We start from the raw sequence: 22,951 nt of genomic DNA on the forward strand, positions 1-22,951 counted from the left end.
TCTCGGCCAGTAAAGCAAGATGAGCGCTGCAACCTCAGAGTCGGCCACGACTGGACCTAATAGTCAGGTGTCCCTTTACCTTTACTATTCATTCACCTATATAAGCATGACTATGTCAAAATTAGAGGTGGATGAGGAGTTGGTAATAATAATGTTTCTGCTTTTTGCACTGTGCTTCCTCCTCCTCAGAGAACTTGGGAACAATCTCTGCTGTGAGCCAGGAAGGAAGAAATGGTGATGGGAATCATGAGGCTCTGAAATGGGTGCTGCTCACCCTGCCCCCCAGGGAACAATAGTGAGGGGGGAATGGATAATAGTGATGATGATTTTGCCTCTGCACCTTCCCACAACCAAACAACTTGGGAACAACCTGGGAAACATCTGGCAGCTGGTGTAGCACAGCGCAGAGAGTGTTGGACTTGGACTGGCAAGTCCTGGGTTTCCTCCTTTGCCACAAAGCACACAGAGTGAGCCAGTCACGATTTCTCAGCATAACCTACATAACAAATTAGTTTTGTTTTTGTCCTGGAAAAACTATTAGGTGGAGCAAACCAGAATACCCGGTGAGGTGATGCACCCAAGGGTCCTATCCTGGCTCTGCAACCTTGACACCTTCATGATCCTTGCCATATGGTTTCTTCACCCACTGTTCCTTGTCATCCCCATGCAAGATGCTTTATGTACATTCGGTGCTGCATCTTGTTTATGATTCCATGGAAACTTCACCCCGTGCAATGTTCTGGGCTGAGAAGTACTTTCATTGCTTCAGAATTGCAGACAAAGTGGTTTCTTTTTAACTTTTGTAAACAGAGCTTAAGAACATAAGGAGAGCTCTGCAGGACAGATGAAAGGTCTGTCTGGTCCAGCATGCTGCTCTCCGCATTAAGATATATATTAAGATATGTATTAAGATCAAATGTGAGGCATGGCATGGAGGTCCATGTGGCATAGTGGTCAGAGTGTTGGGCTAGGAGTGGGGAGACGCAGGTTCAATCCCCACATAACTACGAAGCTCAGCGGGTGACGTTGGGCTAGCTGCTACCTCCCTCAGCTTAGTTTACCTCACACAGTTGAGGATAAAATGAGGAAGGGGTGGCCATGTACACTACCTTCAGCTCTCTGGAAGAATGGTGGAATAAAAAGGAAATAAATAAGTTCTTTTAAAAAATAAATATTTTTATTGAAAATATTTTCAGCATATAATACAATAAAAACAGATCAATCTAAATAAAAATGAAAAAAATAACATAAAAGAAAAGAAAAGGGGGAAAAGAAGGGAATAGAAGAAAGACAAAGCTCTCTATCAGAGGTAGATCTTAGCCCTTGTCTCACACAATAAGGTGTGGACTCTCCCAGCTCTCACCTGGCTGCTTCTCTTTCTTCTTCCGGCCTCCCATCCTGGAAGATCTTCCCTTCCCTCCCTCTCACAGAAGGTCTTTTATCTCCCACCCGTCATCTTCCTGCGATGATCATCTTATCCTGTTTCATATCAACTTCTTGCATCCCATTTGCCATGTTTCTTTCTTAGTCTCCACTATACATAAAGGGTAATCAGAGGTTATCTTTTAAAATGTGTGTACAATAAACTGGCCTTATTTGGGCAACAGTGGGAGCACATGATATGCCTTCTCCTTTTAATTATGTTTTATTTGTGTTTTTTGAAACAGTCTTTTTTAAAAGGAGGGGTTCTCATCTTCTTGCAAGATTGGGTCTGGTGGTGATTCCTCTGTTTCGCTGGTAGTATTCTTGATTTTAGAAAGCTGTAGTGAGGCTAAAGGAAAAACCAGCCGGTTCTATTTCCAGGGCCAGGGCCACTGAACATTGGCCATACTGGCTGGGGCTGATGGGAGCTGGAATCCGACATTAATATCTGGAGGGCCACATGCTCCCTGTCCTTGTTCTACCATTTTGTCTGTAATATCTCTGAGGGTGGTAAGGATTTGAATCCAGAAGTTCTGGGTCAATGGACAGCTTATCCACATATTATGAATCTAAGCATCTTTTTAGACTGGGTGTCCCTGGCATCAAGTACCAGGAAACTAGTGCTTTGTAAATGTTCTGTTTATATTCAGTGTACCATTTAGTAGTGTTGTTCCAAACTTCATTTGGAAGTTCAGAGCCAAGACGGGTTTCCCACTTGGGCACTGTCAGGGAACTGCCATCGGAACTAGAGGAGGAGGCGAGGCTCCACAGCGATGCTGGAGAGGGGCCAAGCAGGGAGAGAGGCAGGTCTCCGGCTGGGGAAGAAAATCAGCGCAACACCAGGGATAGAGGGGGGCCGATGGGGGAAGCAGAGAGGAGGCTCCAGGACTCTTCGCAGGAGACCAGCGGGGAGAGCACAGGTCCTCCGCTGCCCACACCCACCCTGCGCAGAAGACTTCCGCGCAGGGAAAGTAGGCGGCGACTTGGCGTCAAAGAACTTCTTTGCTGGAAGAGGTTCAAGAAACGTCCACTGACGGATTCTGCTAGCGACTGAACAGCCACGGAGTGGATGGCTGTCCAGACAGAAACGGTTTAACCAGGCAACCTAGCCCAGAGCGGCGGTAACTTACGCACAAGCAACCCCTAAAGCCATTACAGGCACATAGCTAATTTTCTGGGCTGAAAGTCTAATTAGAGAAGGTGTTTCAGATCCTGACAATAAGGCTTTCTCTGTAGGGATAGGGTATCCATGACCCTCCAGATGGTGGATTCCAACTTCAACCCCCAACCAACATGGCCAGTGGCCTGGGATAATGGAAGCTGTAGTCCAGCAATATCTGGAGGGCCACAGGGTCACCATCTTTGATTTACAGATTAAAGTGGACGGAGTTACCTGGACGCATGCCAAGCGAAATCTTGTTTCTTCTGTAGGAAACTCTGGACGGCTCCTCTTGAATGATCTCGTCAAATGACTGGCTTTGCTCAGATGCCAGAGCACATTGGAGCCAGTATGTACAGAGCAAACAAAGCTTGGCTTCTAAAGTGCTACTGGAGCATCGACCAAGATATTTTATACAATCTACACAGATCTTGTTGACTCAAATCACTGTGCAATTCAAGAAGGCAACTCCCACCCACCCATCTGTAGGAGGAAACACCAGAGGAAGAGCATTTTGCTGTCTCTGCCATGCCAAACATGGCACAACAGGAGGACCGTCATTCTTACGCTGGTCCCAATGCCAGGTGAAGCTGTGACCACCACGGGCTGCTGATATTTTAACAGTAAAAGCTTGCCGCTCTATAGTATATCCTACCCAGATGCAAGTCCACCACACTTCTGTCTTACAGCTCACATCATATGTGATGTCAACTGTGGGGCAGGTAAAGATGGGGCTGGACCCAAATGGGGTTCATGGCTGGCCTGCAAGGCCACCTGCAAAGCACTGACAATCAGTGGATTGTTCATAGTGCTATGCAAAAAACAGGTCCCCTGGTGTGTTTGTGACATCAGCTGATTGACAGGCGGACAGTCCTGCCCACGTAGCAAATTTGACCTTTGGGTGGTGCAGGAGGTAAGGATCTGGCCCACTAGTCAGATCCAGTGCCTTAATCCCTGCTATAGTTGTTCTAGGCACTCCCTGTCTGTGCCCCCCCCACCACCTGTGCTTCTGGCCCTGATATTAGGATGTTAGCCAAGAGGAATGGGTACAAGGTGTGGAGATCAGACAGAAGGTGGATGAGGGGTGTAAGGGGCCCATTGTGTGTGTGTGTGTGTGTAATTTTTATTGATCTTGGGGGCGAATTATAAAAGTGAATTGGCATTTATAATACTCAAAGCAGAAACAGTCTTTGAACATTATACATAGTTCAACCCAAAGAAAGGAAAAGAAAGAAAAACAAATTACAGATTAATCATTGGAGTCCTTTTAAACTACTTCAACCTTTTTCGTTGCAGGTTTAGCAAATGCAGCTGGAGATGCTCAAGACATGGAAGGTCTACTATAGCGATGATGATGATGATGATGATGCACATCCTGCCTTTTTTCTGTGATAGGGACTCAGGGTGGCTTACAGTTAAAATAGAAACAGTTATAAAGAATTCTATATACCCGCCTGTGTAGCTGAGGTTACTGGAGCCTCAATTACTTCATTAATAAATTAAATAAAATCACACCATATCAAACAAAACTCATTTTTGTTATACTTTTTGTATCTTTTGGGTTAGCTTTTCAGATAAAGCAAAAAGCAAAACAAGAATATACCAGTATTTTAAAGCGGCATTTTCCAAATGTTTCCAGAACCTTGAAGTGGTTAATCTAGCCACTGATAAGAGGAACCTGATTAAGTCTTTATTCTTGCCGTCAAGATTTTGCCCATCCCAGATATTTGAAAACGCTAGGGATGGAAACAGAATAACATCTGGATGAGTAATCTTCCATATTTTCTCAAAACCCTTCCGCAGTGGGACATGTACCCCACACACAGCAGAGAGAGAGAGAGAGAGAGAGAGAGAGAGAAGCTTTTGAGGCCTTTCATCTCCAACAGCTTGGGGACGACATATGTGGGATATGTGACAATCTGGTAAATGTCAGGTGCCATCTAAAAATAAATATAAGGCTTGTTTCCTTATATTTCCTTATTTCCGCAATGATGAAATTTAATGCATAGCTTGGTCTCCCAGATTTTTTTGCTAAGTATCTTCGTTGAGTTGACAGCTAAATTCTTTTTCACAGCATTCGTTTGGTGACAGTGATCCTGGTCAGGCTCTCACACCTATGGTTTCCAGTGAGGGTTTTTAAACGATAACACAATTTAAAGGAGCGTGTTTAACACCAATTGTAGTTTGGCCCAAAGTCTTATGAAATCAAAGTGCTAAGAAACAGTGACTAAAAAATGCCCGAAGATTCAAGGTTGCCATATGTCTTGAATAGCTAAGGAGGAATATAGAAAAAATAAAGATGCATCTGTTCATTAATGGAGCTGCGGGGTGGAGACAAGAGAGAAAACGAAGCACACAAAAGAGCTTAATATAGGCCTCCACACTTTGTGACCCGCCAATCAAAACACAGCTCAGCAACAGGGTCTGGCAGTCCACGAGGGGCTAAATAAACCTCCTTTCAAAAATGCCTGACTGGGATTGCAGAAGAGTGTAGGAAGTGACAGACTGTGGCGACTGTTGGTCTGTATTCAACTTGGTGGGTCATAAGTTGTGCACGCCTAGTTTAAATATACACAGGGAGACATGATACTCAGTGTTCTGGAATGCATCTGAATAATGTGTTTTTTGGCCTGTTGGCTGGCTACCAAATATGCCTGCTTCTTGCTGCTTAGCTGCATACAAAATATGTATTAATGACATCAAGGAAACTCCCTTTATATTCAGGTTTACTTGGGAACACATACACGGCAGGTTTTACGTGCTACCAAAAATCCACAAAGCCAAACAACCTTGAACATTCCAACAACCAAACAACCTTGAACATCAGCCAACCACACAGCTACTGAAAGGATTTATTTCTATATTGACTTAAACTTACAAAACATTGTGCAAATCCTCCCATCATTAGTATCCGAGACACTAATGACTTCTTACTTGAAATCAAGTCTCTAAACAAGCAGTGCCAATTCCACACCAATACTATACTTTGGATGTCACAGCTATTTACACCAATGCCACATAAAGATGGTGTTCAGGCTTTAAATGAGTTCCTTAACAACAGAAATTCTAAAAATCCCCCAACAGAGGTTATTTGCAGTTTTTTTTAAATAGAAAAATAGGTGTCGATACTCGCCATGAAGTTGTTACAGTAAGTGTCACACTTTTTAATCAAAAAGAGAGAGGTGCTGGTGCTTCATACCCTTCAGTAAAGGTAAAGGTACCCCTGACCGTTAGGTCCAGCTGCGGACGACTCTGGAGTTGCGGCGCTCATCTCGCTCTATAGGCCAAGGGAGCTGGCATTTGTCCGCAGACAGCTTCTGAGTCTTCTGGCCAGCATGACTAAGCTGTTTCTGGTGAACCAGAGCAGTGCATGGAAACTCTGTTTACCTTCCCGCCGGAGTGGTACCTATTTATCTACTTGCACTTGACGTGCTTTCGAACTGCTATGTAGGCAGGAGCTGGGACCAAACAACAGGAGCTCACCCCATCGCGGGGATTCGAACCACCGACATTCTGATCAGCAAACCCTAGGCTCTCTGGTTTAGACCACAGCGCCACCCGTGTCCCCATACCCTTCAGTACCCTCTTTAAAAAAGCACTGCTTACTTGTAATAACAACATTTAAAGGAGAGCATCACTTGCAAGTACAAGACATGGCTATTGTGCTCCCGTTGCTCCATCTTATGGAAATCTATTCTTGGGAAAACTTTAACATGACAACCCATAAGAGCTCATTAAGAAACCACCTGCATGGTGGTGCCAATATCTTTGTGGTCTGAACTTAGAACAATTTACAAATTACATCAAAACTCTGTTCATCCAGCTAAAAGTAAAAGGTAAAGGACCCCTGGACAGTCCAGTCAAAGGTGACTATGGGGTGCGGTGCTCATCTCACTTTTCAGGCCGAGGAAGCTGGCATTTGTCCACAGACAGCTTTCTGGGTTATGTGACCAGCATGACTAAACTGCTACTGGCGCACAGAGGACTGTGATGAGTGCTGGAGTGCACAGAAATGCCATTTATCTTCCCACTGCAGTGGTACCTATTTATCTACTTGCACTGGTGTGCTTTTGATCTGCTAGGTTGGCAGAAGCTGGGACAAAGCAATGGGAGTTCACCCCGTCACACGGATTCGAACTGCTGACTTTCTGATCGGCAAGCCCAAGAGGCTCAGTGGTTTAGACCACAGCACCACCCGCATCTCTCATCCAACTACCAAGTTTACATTCAACAGCACCACTGATAATCTACACATCCCTTTTCTTGATGTCCTCCTCACCATTGCAAACAATAAAATAGCCACTGTTCTTTATAACAAATCCCCTGATAATGCCCACATCTACCTATGCTGGAAATCCTGCTATCCAAAGCATGTATTTTTAAAAAGTGTCTACACCTTGGCTTTCAGGAGCAAATTCATTTGCAGCAACAAAGATAAATATCAATGAAGGATCAGAGAGCTGAAAGAACACCTTCTGCGAAGAGGGCATCCTCTACATCCACCAAGCTTCCATTTTGTTTAGAGAAAGCCTCCTGCATCAAATGAGGTGTCAAGTAACAAAGAGCAATATATCTCATTTGCGGTAGATTTCCATCCAGCTTCTCCTATCACCTGGTAATAAGAGAAAGCTACCTTTTGTTAGCAAATACTGAATGGCTTGCTAAAGGTATCATTCTGCCAGCTTCCAAATCTATGCAAACTATTAGTGAGAGCTGTACTTAAACCACAGATCAGCAGTCATGGATCTCATCCATGTAATTCCAAACCCTGAATCACCTGTGTGTATCTCTTGGTGATAGCTACCTTCAAATGCACCAGGAGAAGTAGAACATAGTCAGCTGTTTTAAACTCTTTAATATTGTGTTTCAATATTGTAACTCACCCTGGGACCTTAGGGTGAAGAGTGGGTAAATAATAATAATAATAATAATAATAATAATAATAATAATAATAATACATCAAACAATACATTACCTGTGGATCCTGCAATATAATTTATATCATTGAATGCAAAAAAGGGATGTCATATCCTGTATGCAGGTAAAGCTACAATTGACCTGTGCAAACTTTTTAGAAACCACAAATTGGTGATTTTGACAAAAGGAATTGGAGTGACCTGCTGCTAAATGTTTTAATACAGACAAATTCTTTAATTTATCAATAACTGCTGTAGAGATGCCAACAAATCCAACAATGTTAGCAAAATAGGAGAACATCTGGAGGTACATGCTGGATGCATTAAAATCACACGGCCTCAGCCAAGAGGGTAGTAACAGCATCACTTAGTTTCAGCAAATGAAGGTCTTCTAAGCACCACACCCTCAAACCTGCAACTTTGGAAAGAGCAGCATTTTCATAAGAGCAACCGATGAAGGCAGAAACTCAGATGTTACATATCAGAATTTAAAATTTATGTTTTCTTAGTCACAGTAACAAAATATATCGTTTTAGAGATTAATGGCATCCTACCAGGATCCAGAACAAACTTGTCCAGAGTCCTGTTTGATGCTTCCATTACTTTCTCTCCCTTCCCCTCTCTATATAAATCATAGCAAATTTACATTTGACTTTATATTTTGTGTTCTTTTGGCAGCTTTACATATCACACTTCCAATGTGCCCCTGATGACGTGTATGTTTGCTATTCTCCCTAGCTGCTTCTTTACCGCATATTTACACCGGAAAGCCACTCCTTAAAACTCTAGCCCAAGTAAGAATAAATGACTCATTATGTTAAACATGCCAAAGGACATAAGTAAAAGGTGAGGCCTCTAGTTCCAGATTTATTTTAGTTTCCCTTTATTTTAGCCTCCTTATTTTAGCATGAAAAGAACAAAGTGGAAGAAGAAGCCCCTTTTCTGTCCATGGGATATTGTGCGACATTCTGGTACCCTCTTCTTTTCACCCTCAAGCCGTAGTCCTTCCCAGTGCTTACATGTTTGCTACTCTCACTCACACAAAATATCACTCCAGAACTTCCTGAAGCACTGGAATCTGTTGCCTGTTTGTTCATCCTCCCTTTCTTAGCTATCTCTCCTCCCAGTCCCTTCCCTTTCCTGCAGGTGCAGAAAAATGGTACTCATAGCCTTTGATGAGACATAGCTAATGTCCCCGAGAATGTCAGACTAGTTTGTTTCATTTGGTGGCTTGACTAGTGACAAAAAGCTTTAGAGCTCTATTCTGGACATTGAATGCTTCACAGACTTTCTATGGAAAGGGACAGGGAAATGCATTGAAAAGTATGGAATGAGTAGATAACTAACGGGGAGACATGTAAACTCCCCAGTAAGCAAGTCAGAATGAATGCAGGATGGATGTTCATTTCTATATAACCACCCCACAAACCAATCAGAACAAATGCTCAATAAGAGCTGGGTATAATCTAACCGCTGCATAAGCTTTGTGAAAGCAAATCAAGATGAATACTAAAAGAGAGATTGTTTAGAGGGACCCAGAGAGAGAGAGAGAGGAAGCCACTTTGTACTGTCTTGAAGTGAAATCCCCACAGCATTGCATTGCTGAAAACTGAACAGATACCTTCTTTTCAGGGGATAGAAAGATTCTTGAATTCTGTATAGTGTCAAATCTGAAGCAGGAAAACCTGCGTTCAAATATGTGCTAACATAAACACAGTAAGGCTTGAGCAAAATATATACTGTATCTCAGACACCGGCTGAATTTCTTGGCTGTCAAATGGCAATATTAAAGAACAGTGTTACACACTGTTGTTTCAAAAGCCCAAAATAAAAGACGGAAACATCATTTGCAGTAAGCAACATGAATAATAAACCATACTAAGATGGAACAAAATAAAAATAAATATTAGCATTAGTAATATTATTAGTAATATTTATATGGGACTCTTAACTTTTAGCGACATTATCAACTGTGTCTTTGGCCACACCCAGAGTATATAGAAAAGGATATTTGTCACTGAACTTGGTGCCCTGATTATGTTTGCTTTTTCAGCTATCAGAGCAAATACAGTATTCTGAAGCTCTGATTCACAGTCCCATATAAGATAACAGCACTGAATTGAGAATTTCTGGGGGTGGGTGAATGTGGCAGCACAATGATAATACAGCAAAAAAACAGGACAGGACAGAGGGTGGAACCTATTTAAATCAATGTCTCAATACTCATATATCCACAGTTTGTTTGTTTGTTTGTTTGTTTGTTTGTTTAAAATGTCCCATTTATAGCTGAATGTCCTCTAAGAGGGTTTGCTGCAGACAGAGACACTTTCTGACTTGGCTCTGTTGACATTGGTCAGAGCCTCCCTAGTCTCTGCCAGTGAATCCAAACAGCACTGTTTTGATTATATCTTCCCTGCCTGCATCTTGACTCTCCATTTTCCATTGTGAGGCTATTTAGGCCACAGGAAGAAATCCCAAATCCTATGTGTCCCTTATGATAGTTATCAGCAACCAAAACACACAGGACACAATAGTACGTGCCCTGTCCTGCCATGTGCATTTAATATTTAATAGCCTCTCTTCTGTTTTTTACACATCGTCGCTTGATGCTTCTTAGAATAAAATCAATGAAAGCATTCTTGGCAAAGCTGCTGTCAAACCAGCCAAAAGGCTGTTTCACGTGGCCTCAACATATTCGAGATTAGCTCAGGGTGTGGTTGCACCTGCGTTGCTTGGGCCCCTAGGGCTAACCTCAGGTATTTGGACAGCCCAGGTGAAATATTAAAATGATGACCTGCACTCCCATTCAGACTTCAGTTCACTGCTCTGGCAAAGCCTTCCTCATGCCTGGCTAGGTGACTTGCAACAGACTCCTGTTCTGGAGCCGAGCCTGCTGGGATCATTGACTGGCTCACCTATGCTCCTCCAGAAGTTCTGTCTCCAAGTCCTATTAGGGTGGTACTGCCCAGCTGCCAGACAGTTAAACCTGGCATGAAGCACCCACTGTACCATTTGTCCTTCCTTGCTTCCAATAGTATGTAACCAGAGTCCATTGCTCAAATTATTTGGGGGTATGGGGCACTGCTCCACCAACCTCAGCCTGCCCTCAGCCAGCCTTCACCTGCCTGCCTTCTTTCTTACAACTTGCTGTGATGACTCTGCCTGCCATTGGCTCTAGCTCTCTTGGATGTTGACCTTACTGCCTCCCGCCCCACCAGTCACATTGGCACCAGTCACCACCGGGGGAAAGGTAAAGGGACCTTAAGGAAATCTACAACCCCCTGAGTCACCTCCTCAGCTGCTGTTGAGATGATGTCCACAGTGGCCTTTGAAAAATAGTAGCTGGGAGGGGGCTCATCATCATCATTTTTTATTTATACCCCGCCCATCTGGCTGGGTTTCCCCAGCCACTCTGAGCGGCTTCCAAAAAAGTATTGAAATACAGTGGTCTGTTAAACATTAAAAGCTTCCCTAAACAGGGCTGCCTTCAGATGTCTTCTAAAAGTATGGTAGTTGTTCTTGTCTTTGACATCTGGTGGGAGGGTGTTCCATAGGGCGGGCGCCACTACCGAGAAGTCCCTCTGCCTGGTTCCCTGTAACTTGGCTTCTCGCAGTGAGGGAACTTCCAGAAAGCCCTCGGTGCTGGACTTCAGTGTCCGGGCATCACATCTCCTTTAATTTGAACACTGAGAATAGATATGTTCTGCTACTACGTCATCAGCAAAACGGCTTCCCCAGTTAAGATGCCTGTGGCAGACACCTACAGTTACCCTATATCAGGTTAGTTTCATACATTGCACCCATTTTGAAGTAATAACACAGAGCAAATTTCATAACCTGTGATGCTTTTTCCATTCTCAGTGCTGGCCTTGAGCCTGGTTTGGCCGTGGTGAAGTGTACTTGTAGGAAGTGCAGTGTGAACCTGAGGTGAACCACAAAATGGCATCCATTGCCAGAGAAGAAGGGGGAAATAAAGATCTACATCAGGTACAAAGGGTGAGTGAAAATTCACATCGGGAAGAAAGGTGTGTGTCAAATCAACCTTACCCGATGGTTGAAGGGAATCAAAGACCATCATGGGAGGGAAGAGGCCTGTTCTAAATCAAGCTGGGCAGGTGCGGAGCCTAGGAGACTCCAAGGGCAGCTCCGCCATTTCCTCCTTAGGGGTAGGAGGACACCAGCACCACCTCTTACTTGTCAAGAGGCTGCTGTAGTGGTGACACTGGGTGGGGGGCTGCCAAGGTGGTGGCAGATCTGACTTCCAAGGCTTATACCACAGCTGTCGCTGCCAGATCTGCTGCCCCAGGGATCCTACCATCTAAGGCAGTTGCCTTGCCTTGCCTCATAGGTGGGCCGGCTCTGAGTGTGAGTCTGTGCACATATCCCCTGAATATTTTTTCTTAGCTGATCTGGATGGCAAAACACCTGATTTGCTCAGAAGGACAAGCACTGGAAATTCCTGAGCATCTGCAGGCATGAGCAGTTTCTGCTCCAGGGATTGAGTGTACAAAGAAAGAGAACGAGGGAGAGGGAGAGAGAGGGAGACTTAAAAGACTGTCCCTCGTGGTCACTCTTGAACTTTCTCAGTACATTAACTTAGCTGAATGCTAGGTAAGTATAGAAAGCAATGAAGGGGAGGAGGAGCACAATGGTGTTATTGTTGGCCAGGGGTCTCCCACCAGCCCATATCCTCTTGGTTTCTCAACTCCCAGAGAGGTGCAATTTATCAACTGACTTGATGAATGGTCACGGATTCAATTGTGGGGTGGGGAGAGGCACAGGATCCTTCCCCACCCAGCTGCTGGGGTGACTGTCCTGTTGACGTCAGACATTTTTACCTCATCTCCTGGCACCGGGACGTTATATTTATAACAGCACCAGGAGTAGTGGAACTGGAATAGGCGTGTCCCTACTCCATCATCTCTGCTTTTTTCCTCATTTGCTTTTAAAGCTGCCCTTAGAGTGTGAGAGAGCAATTTTGCTGCTTGTCTCGCTCGGGGAGAGAAGAACGAGCAGAGCTGAGATTATTTGCCGAGTGGGTGTGCGGCAGGAATTTCCCTGGTTTGCCCTCTGAAGAAGACGCATCTAGCCGTGGGAGCACAGAGCATACTCAAGGTAAATCAAAGACTGTGATGGGATTGTAGAGCAAGAGGTTTGGTAGGAGGGAGTCCTGTGGCTCTTTCTCAGCCTGACCCCAGGGCATGCTGCTGTGGTGCAGTTTGTAGCTTCATTTCTGGATTGCTAGTCTGCAGATGGGATTTTCCTTTCAGGTTTTTAGCGTTACAAAGACACCCATCGACAGCCATTCTCTGGCTCTTTCCTAGAATCTGAAAAGTGCAAAAAAAATTCCTTATTTATGCATACACACTGGTGCACAAAGCATGCCACGACTGACGCCTTCCCTGTAGATTTATTTTGCGTTCTCGCAGCTAGCAAGTCTTAACTGGAGTACCTGGAATTCTGTTGATTTAGCCCTGCTATTATTAAGCAAGTCGGTGTCCCGTTGGCATCAATGTGTTCATTCTGTTCAAACGCATGCAACACTGTTTAATTGGTTTGTGGATCTGGCTGTTTGACCTCTAGCTATCAGCTGCGTGTGGTTTTAAGATAGCTATACACCCTTAAGTGGAGGGTAGCAAACCAGGCAGTGAATGAATGATTTGCAGCCCGATACTATGCATGTTTACTTGGCAGCAAGTTTGCATAGGTCTACAGCCTGAGTGCTTAAAAGTATTTTTCTTTTTCTCAGAAATGGAGAGGGTGGGGGGATTTCTGAGTGGCCCTTGTACAACCAAGGCAAGTGCTAATGTTAAAATGACGCATAGGGGTTCTGATTTGGAAATTTCTCACCAGAAGAAGCAACTTACCCCACATTCAGTCTTTATGGTGAGTTTTCTGTTTTCAGTTATCTGAAGGAATGCCTCTGAGGATACGGCAGATGGAGGAAAGGGGTGTTCCTGCTTGATATAGTGTTGGCAGTCCTTTGGATAATGTGATGCATTCGCCTGAACCTGCAGGCAGTTGGGGCCTGACTCAAAACATTAAAATTTGGTGGCCCACATTTGCCCCAAAATGTCACATTCCATTAGAGGGCAGCGCCAGACCCTAAAGTGAGTGGGGTCAGACCCACACACAATTACAGTGGTACCTCGGGTTAAGAACTTAATTTGTTCTGGAGGTCCGTTCTTAACCTGAAACTGTTCTTAACCTGAGGTACCACTTTGGCTAATGGGGCCTCCCACTGCTGCCGCGCCACAATTTCTGTTCTCATTCTGAGGTAAAGTTCTTAACCCGAGATACTATTTCTGGGTTAGTGGAGTCTGTAACCCAAAGTGTTTGTAACTTGAAGCGTCTGTAACCCGAGGTACCTCTGTATGCACTCAACACACATAATCACACAGAGAGAGGCGTTTTTCATGGGGAAAAGAGATATGTATTTGTTTTTCAGTAACTCTGTTGAAGTTTCGCTTTCCATTTTTCATTCCTTTGGACTCCCCACTCTGAAAGTTTGTAAAAACAAGCAACCCAACAAAGTTTGACTGTGCAGAAGGCAAAAAGCAACCAGTAATGTCCGCTGGAGATTACACCACCAAACTTCAAGCCATGCCATATATAGCTCTTTAGTCTGAAACTTCAAAAGGCAATTGCACCCTGAAAATACTATACCTGAGTTACAAAATGTATGCCTTTTGATTACACGATCCTCACTGTAGTAAATAATATTTTTAAATATAATGGTACTACTAGATTAGTTCACCATATGCCTAGATTCCATAATCCATAACTCAGTTAATGAAATAAGGCTTTATCTGAATCAGCTTAATAATTATTTGATTCCTTTGACATCTCTAAGTAGTGTCTGACTTGGTTCAGCTGTTCTGATATTATCCCCTTCATAGAATTGTAGGGTTGTAGTCCATTTCACTCTCTTTTTCAAATCATGCTTTATCATGCTTCTCTTAATTTCTACAGGTCTTCCTTTAAGGCGGCATCCACTTTAGGGCTGTCCTGAGGCACCATGTCCTCCCGGCCAGTCTGTCAAGGCTTAGATAGAGACTATGACTTCCTCTGTGACACCAAGGACTATTGGGGCGTTGTTGTGGAATCCTTTGCTACCGCTGGTGCTGTCGTCACAGCCATCCTGATCGTTGTGCTCATTTTCCTTGTATGTAAAGTCCAAGACAACACAAAGCGAAGCCTGATCCCTGTCCAGTTCCTCTTCCTTCTGGGCACTCTAGGAATCTTCGGCCTCACTTTTGCCTTCATTATAAGGCTCAACGAGAGGACTGCCCCCACCCGCTTCTTTCTTTTCGGGGTCCTCTTCGCCCTCTGCTTCGCCTGCCTCCTGGCCCATGCCTTCGACCTCATCAAGCTGGTGAGAGGAAGACGCCCATTTTCGGTACTGGCGCTGCTGGTTTTCGCCATCAGCCTGACCATTGTGCAGATTATTATCGCCATACAGTACGTAGCCATCAACAGCCAAGAGCTGAGAGCCCTGAACTCCACGGAAGGTTTGACACAAAAAACCCGCGTGGACTTCGTTCTGCTTCTCATCTACGTGCTTTTCCTGATAGCCCTCCTCTTTGTGGTCTCCACTTTTGTTTTCTGTGGGTCATACAGAAGGTGGAAGAGGCATGGCACACACACCTTCTTCACAGCCCTGTTCTCCATAGGCATCTGGGTGGCGTGGATCAGTGTGTTCATGACAGACTTTGGGAAAAGGCCAGAATGGGACGATCCCACTATCAGCATTGCTCTGGTAGCTAATGGATGGGTCTTCCTGATGATATATGCAGTGCCTGAGCTCTGTTTCCTCACCACGCCACGGAAGCCCGGAGACTACCCTCCGGAGAATGATGCCTGCCAGCCTAAAGTCCTGAAAAAAACCTACGGAGTAGAGAACCGAGCCTATGCTCAGGAAGACAACGCACAAGGTATGGCTATCCATAGGAATGCCTGTATGTCTGGGACTGGCAAGTGCTTTGTGTGATAGAAAGAGCATCTTTGGCAAGCTAAAAATATTCAGATGCTGCTGAATTATTATTTTTTAACCCATTTTAAAGCATTCCCTATGACAGCTTCCCATGTTCTCATTTGGTGTTGCAGAGCACAAAGAGGGCCACACTGGAAGTGTTTTTGGAAAGGCAGGCACTTTTTAGGACAATCCTGGGCCACAGGGAAGGTGGGAGGCCAGCTTCCTAGTGTTTCCTGTAATGCAGGCTCACTGCCACCTAAGTAAATGCTTATATAGCCAAAGCCTATATAATGATTTATGGCATTCATTTGTCACTTTTCTTTCTTTCTTAAATCTTAAATCTCAAATCAACATGTTGCACACCACATGGATCAGGATTCAGTCAGGTCCCAAAATGGGAAATATTTTTGGGTGGCTGAAATCCTAGATGCACTTACCTGGGAATAAGGCCCATTAGGGGCATCTAGACCAGTATCTAGCCCACTGCCAGAGTTCTCTCCCAGTCCTACCTAGAGATGTTGGGGATTAACCCAGGGACTTCTGCATACAAAGCAGCTGCTCTTATGGGCGTAGCCAGGATTTTTGTTAGGGGGCAGGCCTTTTGTTAGGCAGGGGTAGTTATGTATTTATATTTATTTTTATTGATTTGGGGGGCAGCCGCCCCTCCCTGCCCCCCCCTTGGCTACACCCATTGATGCTCTGCCTTTGAGCTACAGCCCTTCCTTTATGCAAAAGACAAAGGCTTTCATTCTGAGTAAATACAAATTGGACTGGGCTGCACAACACACTAGATCAGAGGTTTTCAACCTTTTTGGCTCCACAGCTTCCTTGACCAACTACGGTACATTCTTTCTGTGCCACCCCTGTGGGGCTCAGGCGCCCAGTTATGTCACCCCTTGCCTGCAGGGCTGGCAGCCTCTCACCATTTTTCGAACACCCTCCCTTGTGGAGTGTTCCCTCAGCCTCCTCCCCTCTCCTCTCTCCTTGGGAGTCCTCTGGGCAGCCACAACTGCTGCCCCAGTCTCTGAGCTGCCCACCCTGCCCGAAAGAGAGGTGCTCCTCACACTGCCCCACAGGGGCCTGGGAGGCACCCCCTGGCCAGCTCCAGAGGCACCATTTGCCTGCAGAGCTTGAAGCCAGGGCTGCTGCAACAAACAGCCTTGCAAGCCTTTGGGAGAGATGCAAGAGGGTGTCAAAGAGGAGGGAGAAAGGGAAGAAGGAACAGAGGCCAGTGTTGCCCACAGCACCCCTGACCATCCTTCAAGGCACCCCAAAGTGCCACGGCTATATTTCCCAGGATGTTTTAACTGTATTGTGTATACACAACTGTTGCTGTAGATGGTTGTCTGGAAGCAAATGGAGTTTTCTTTGTTTTTTGTGGCAATATTAAATACACTGACTCACTGCCTCCCCTTGCTTGTCTTTTTCAGTTCCAAATGCAAACAGTGGTCCTTCATATCCTCCATATTCAACTCACTTCCAGCTGCAGGTAAATAAACAGTCTTTGATTTTCAGTACGGGAATGATTCGTTGCAATGCAACTTCATTCAATCAAGTGGCCTATGAAGGAATTTCAACATGTTTGGATAATTATTAAACATTTTCAAGTTGGTGTTGGAACTGCCACTCACATGAGGTTATGTGGTCTTGGGGCTGTGGGACACAGAGAACAACTCAGCTAACAAGCTGCATTTGACATCGGGGTAACGTAGTTCTTTTTGGCTGCATCGAGACAATAGAATAGTTTATATTGGAGCAGGTAATAGAATTGGCTGTAAACTGCAGAATGCTTGATGCAGTTGTATAGTGGGCCCTGTAAGCAACATCCCAGCCAACCAGAGACCACATGGTGAGAGTTTCCATGCCACTGCTGACTGGGGACAAATAAAGTCAAGTATGAGTGAAGGCAATGCTTCCTTCTGATCACATGGTTGTTAACCAGTCAGGAATGTGTGCCTCTCCCCTCTAAGCAGTCAAAGATTATTGCTGTGGAGGTGATGAGTCTCTGTGCTTATAGCAAATGGTGGACGAGTTGCTTCTTCTCTAAAGAGGCAAAGAAAGAGAGGGGATTGTGGGGAGCTTCCATGTCCAAACTTTAAATGGAAGATGCCAATAACTGGGGAAGGAGGGGTTGGGATCACACTGAAGCACTTTATTCACCTTATGCAGCATTCTAGAAAAATACGGTAATTAAAAGGGAATCATTTTTTTGCAGCCACCAAAAGCTTCCATGACCCCAACCCAGCCCCATTGGCTCAAGTATATTTCCTTGCAAAACTAACCATGTGGTAATGTATCTGGCATGCAGTTTTGTCTGGACGGGTTCTCTTAAAAGGCCTGCCACATCAGGAATCACCGACTACAGATTAAGAGTTTGGCTGACCTTTACCCCCTGATTAACGAAGGATTTCCCTATACATTACCCAGGCTCACTTCCATTATAAGTGACCCAAGCGTTGGATTTTCTTCTAGGTCTTTAGAAAAGTTGGCCACTACCAACCTGCCACTGCAAAAGTTGGGGCTCTGAGTCTCTTCCTCAACCTAGTTAAAAAGCAGCTCTGCTTTCTCAAAAGAAACATTCAACAGAACATATGTCACTTAAAAATCTTATAATTCCATTTCCTTCCTCTTTTTTTGCCTAGAACCTTGAGCCCCAGCAGGATTTCTCCATCCCACGGCCGAAAACCCGAACCAGCCCATACCAAGAGTATTCTGGAGGGAAAGGTGTCAAGTAGCCGTCCTGCTACTAATGCCAGAGAAGACATTCTGAGTCGGCGGAGGTGCTGGAAATAATCACGGATATAGCGGTGCTTCAGTTATTAAATCAGGGACAGAACTCAGCGCTGCAGCGGATGAAGGAAGATGCCTGTCTTTTTCTCCTGCACACCTTTTACATCTGCCTTCATACACTTGGCACTTTATAATGTTTTCTTTTACCATGTTCCTTCATTTAATGAATTGCTGTAGGCTTTTTTTTGAGGCAGCCTCTCCCCTCGTGTGGTTACAATCATGCCATTCTTGCTACCTTGCTGCCCTGCCTTCTGCCACCCAAGTGCTGAGGGGGAAGGTCTGAAGCATGGAGCTTTCTCTATAGAGCTCTCGGTGTGGTTTAGACCCCTGATTTGCACAGGATTCTATATCACCTGGGGGAGGGCAGTGAGCCTAGCCATGCTCTTCCCCTCCACAGCTGCAATTGCTTAAGAGGCAATCTCCCAAATCGGCCTTATGGCTTCTCTCAGTTCCACAGAGAATTCTATACCTCAGCATTTTGCCCAAGCTTGTTTTTCTCCTCACAACACAAACAGGAAAGATTATATCCATCCCATTCACTCGTGGGGTTCCCTGTGAGTAAAAATGTGAGTAAAGCTCAAGGAATATTCTTGGCTCAGGCCACATACCTGAAATGTATGTATTTGTGTTTTCTCCTAACCTCCCCCCACTCCGCCTTTGCCCTTTGAAGCATTGGAATTTGCAGGAATATTTGATGATAAGTGTACCATTTAGAAGCCTGCGAAATCTCCGAATGTCTTCCTTTAAAGAGGTCGCCTGTATCAGTGGCTGTCTTTAGTCCCACGTGCAATGCCAGGCCTGTAATAGCACTGCTGTCCTCAAATCCTGTCAAATTCCCCCTACCTGCTTTTGTGGAACTGAGTCACAAAGGGAAGTGGCCCAAACAAAAACAAATCAGTTTTCAAACCAGGAAACTGCAGTATTTTTAAAAGTGACAGTCATTCCAAACTGTCTATAGATCTGCTTTAAGCACAGGAAGAAAGCAGAGGGAGGTGGAAAGAAAACAGGTTTAAAAACTGTGTACAGCTTTGAATGAGATTTCTTTACAGACTTCCTGCTTTTGCCATTGATGCCTAATCTCTCCCCTGGTGAGACTTCCAAGCCCACTGAGCATGCGGAGGGGACCTAACATTAAGACTGTTGGGAGATGGGGAGATTGCTCTGCTTTGCAGAGGACAATCCTGCAGTTTGAAGGCAGTGATGTGTGACAGCATAGAAACAGGATAGTAGATTAGAATAATTATCTCTAAATATGCGTCTCCTCCTATAAATTAGCACATGCAAATTTTATGTGCTGTTGTGTAGAGAGGACCCTTGACTATATGTAATACACAAACACAAACATAAGGAAGTCCTCTGAGTGTGTGAACAGTGGTGTGAACAACCAAAATAATGCATTATGGGGGGTGGGCGGAGGCAGATTGCAAGAAGTTGAGGGATGGGATGGGCAAACTGATGCATGGCCATCTCCTGCCAAAGCTACATGAGAGATAAACATGATCTCTTGAAGTCTTCAGAGAGCAGTTAGTCAAACCCTCCTGGGGGTAAAAAATCCCTACCTATAGATCTTCTCAGCATGGGTTTCTACCTGGAGAAAGGGAAACTTTGGAAGCATAATGGTGGTGGCTGAGGGAATTCACTGAATGCCGCTAAGGCTGCAATCCTATACCCGCTTACTCTGGGATCAGCCTCATTCAACTCTTTGGGGTTTCCTGCAACTCTTTTACCACTGTTAATTAAACAGCATTTTAGGACATACCAATGCTAACCTCTAGCAAAATGTTGCATATTGGAGTGCTGCTGTTCAGGATTCCTCCCACTCTACTCTGCTCTATTCTCCCTGCCCTGGTTTTCCATTCTCCTTCCTGCAAGAGCCAGTCACAATTTTGTTGTCCCTAAGCTTGCTCAGTCTCCTCATTGGGCTGTTTGGAGAGGTGGTTTCCTCCTAAGAGTTTTGCACCTTCCCGAAGATTTTCTATACTTCTGCAAACCTTGGGGTTCCTGCTGATAGTTTCCTCTTGGTGCAGTTTTGGGCTATATAAGGACCAGCACATAATAGTATTAAGATTGATATTATATGATTGCTTTATATGATGATTGCAGATGGGGAAGAACACTGGTGATCACAAGCCTTACCCATATGGCAAACACTTCCAGAAAGTTGTTTCAGATTTTAATGGGGAGTTGGGGAAACTCTTTTACAACTGGCTAAAGAAAAATAAGACACAATTAAGAGAAAGTCAAGCTTCTTTTTCCATTGATTATAATGGGATACGTTAGTCCTGTGCTTAACAATGCTCCCATTAAAATCCATTGGGGGGGAGTGCACAATTTTGCTCCTTAACCTGTGGGAAAGGATTCTTCAGGTTTTGTTTTTGCTTGTGTGCTTGTAAATGTATTATATTATTATTTATTTGTTTATTTCTCATACCACACGGAACACATTGGTCTGCATTTAATAAATAATTATAGACGGTGTGTATTGATAATGTGTTCTTTTGACAATTTCTGTGCACGGTACATATCCACCAAAGCACTTTGCATAGGTACGAAGACCATAGCAGGGTTTCAAGATACAGTGGTACCTCAGGTTAAGAACTTAATTCATTCTGGAGGTCCTTTCTTAACCTGAAACTGTTCTTAACCTGAAGCACCACTTTAGCTAATGGATGCCTCCCGCTGCCGTCGCGCCGCCGGAGCATGATTTTTGTTCTCATCCTGAAGCAAAGTTCTTAACCCGAGGTACTATTTCTGGGTTAGCAGAGTCTGTAACCTGAAGTGTATGTAACCCAAGGTACCACTGTACTATACTGAAGGGTGCATCTTCGCATATCTAAGGGGCTGCGACCAGGTGCGTCAACTCTAGGGGACTGAGGTGTCTTCAGTACCTTTGATATTTGTTTGAAGGGAGCCCAGCCCCCTCAGTATTGAGGGGCTTGATGTGCATTGCACACGTGTGACATCACACACATGACACATCACAGCTTCAGCACCTGGCTCTGCCAGAGTGCTCAGCCTCTTCCAGAGGACGTGATGTTGCATGTTCTCCATGAATGATGTCACACACATGCGCCACATGCATGATGTAGTATGCACGTACCATATGCTACGTCCCCTCAATCTTGGGGGGAAACTGGCATCTCTGACTGAACCATAGGAGATCATATTGCTAAGAGAACTTTTGCTGACGCACAACTCCCGTCGTGCCTGACTATTGGCCATGCTGCCTGTGGCTGATGGAAGTTGTGGTTCGGCAACACACAAAGGGCCTAAAGTTCCCTGCACTCCTGTTTTAAAGTCTTCAACCCTCTTTGTCTCATGGCCAATGAAGCCTGAAAAAGCAAAAGAATATTTTTTTATAGAAGTATGATTCATATATCATCATGACACTCCCAGACCATTTTTAATTACCGGCATTTCTGTGTTTATATGGCATGTGTGTGCTTGGGTGTGTTCATAGAGATCCTTACATTGTGCAGAGAAAGGAGGGTGCTGGGTGGGGAGGTGTTGTGAGAGCGTCTGGGATCAGATACATGCGATGCTGAAAATAACCATGAGATGAAAGAGCAAAGATGCTATAGGAAGTAGAAGAGGCAAAAAATAAGTTGTGTTGGAGGGCAGATGAAAAGAGGTGAGACAAAGGGAAGCAAGGGAACTTGCCTCTATGGCAGGGGTGGCCAATGTGGTGCTCTTCAGACATTATGCAGTGCAACTCCCATCAGTGTTGACTTTCCCCGGATAAAAAATGCAATGAATAAGTGAATTCATGAGTCTGACATCAGATTTTCAACCGATATTTCTGCTCATCATACTTTGATACCTCATTCCTCCCCCTGGGAGTGACAGTATTGCCTGAATGTGAGGTGTTTTCTTTTAACCATTGCTAGCCCTTTTCAGCCGCAAGCTGTACAATCAACATGCCTAGTTTCTCAGTTAGGAGTGCAAAAGTTTATAAAGTTTAATGTTTATAAACTTTTGCACTCCTAACTGAGAGCAGGCATTGTGGGAGCATCATATAAACAAGTTCAGCTCTGGATAGTTTATGGAATATGTTTTCTAGGTTTGTGCCCCCTTACTGGTCCAACAACAGCCTTGGGTAAAATTCTTGTCCTCCACATTTGGGGTGCACCCTTTGCACAAACTTTTAATACAGAGCTGCTTCTTTTTCTCACATCCTTTGAGGACAAGGAAAACCTATGGATCAGTCTGATAAGGTCAGCTCAGTATATTTCCCTCAAGGTGTCCCACCAGGAAACAAATGACACATCAGTTGGCTTCCTTGTACTGAAGCAGCTTTAGTTCTGCTAACATTCATGTGTGATATCAGTAATCCTAAACATACTTACTAGGAAAGGTATCCTTTTAAACACAGTGAGGCTTATTTCAGAGTAAATGTGTTTAGCCAACTAAGCTGGAAGTAGGAAGGCTTAATCCGTTTACAGATCATATTCTACAAATGTGCCAATGGCAACAGGAAAGACTGATTTCTGACACAGGAAATTAAGAAGACCCTGATTGGATAATCTAAATGCCCATCTAGTTAACCATCCTTTTCCCAGCAACCAAATGCCTGTGTGAGAAGCTCACATGCAGGACATGAGCACGATAGCATCCTCCCCACTCATGTTCCCTGGCAACTGGTATTCAGAGACATGTTGCCTCCAGTACTGGAGAGATAGTACACAGCCA

General features: G+C 44.5%; 1 protein-coding gene and 1 long non-coding RNA gene across 2 annotated transcripts; one reads left to right on the forward strand and one right to left on the reverse strand.

Moving 5' to 3' along the window:
• Window positions 1-1,626: 1,626 nt before the first annotated feature.
• LOC310744045 lies at window positions 1,627-3,370 on the reverse strand. The gene is made up of 2 exons (XR_014539378.1): window positions 2,816-3,370; window positions 1,627-1,760 (listed from the first exon to the last, which is right to left on the reverse strand). It is a non-coding gene; the product is annotated as an uncharacterized lncRNA (long non-coding RNA).
• Window positions 3,371-12,071: 8,701 nt separating this feature from the next.
• Window positions 12,072-20,740, forward strand: LOC310743495 (retinoic acid-induced protein 3-like). The gene is made up of 4 exons (XM_083573833.1): window positions 12,072-12,612; window positions 14,470-15,431; window positions 16,903-16,961; window positions 18,115-20,740. The coding sequence occupies exons 2-4, from the start codon at window positions 14,516-14,518 to the stop codon at window positions 18,205-18,207; spliced, it is 1,068 nt and encodes a 355-aa protein (XP_083429959.1). The 5' UTR covers window positions 12,072-12,612; window positions 14,470-14,515; the 3' UTR covers window positions 18,208-20,740.
• Window positions 20,741-22,951: the final 2,211 nt, after the last annotated feature.

The sequence above is a fragment of the Podarcis filfolensis genome (genome assembly GCF_964270895.1).
Source record: "Podarcis filfolensis genome assembly, chromosome: 10".
Lineage (NCBI taxonomy): Eukaryota > Metazoa > Chordata > Lepidosauria > Squamata > Lacertidae > Podarcis > Podarcis filfolensis.

Coding starts and splice junctions, on each gene's coding strand:
- LOC310743495 (XM_083573833.1), top strand. CDS start 14,516: ATGTCCTCCCGGCCAGTCTGTCAAGGCTTAGATAGAGACTATGACTTC. Junction 15,432..16,902: donor TCAGGAAGACAACGCACAAG/GTATGGCTATCC, acceptor TGTCTTTTTCAG/TTCCAAATGCAAACAGTGGT. Junction 16,962..18,114: donor CAACTCACTTCCAGCTGCAG/GTAAATAAACAG, acceptor TTTTTTGCCTAG/AACCTTGAGCCCCAGCAGGA.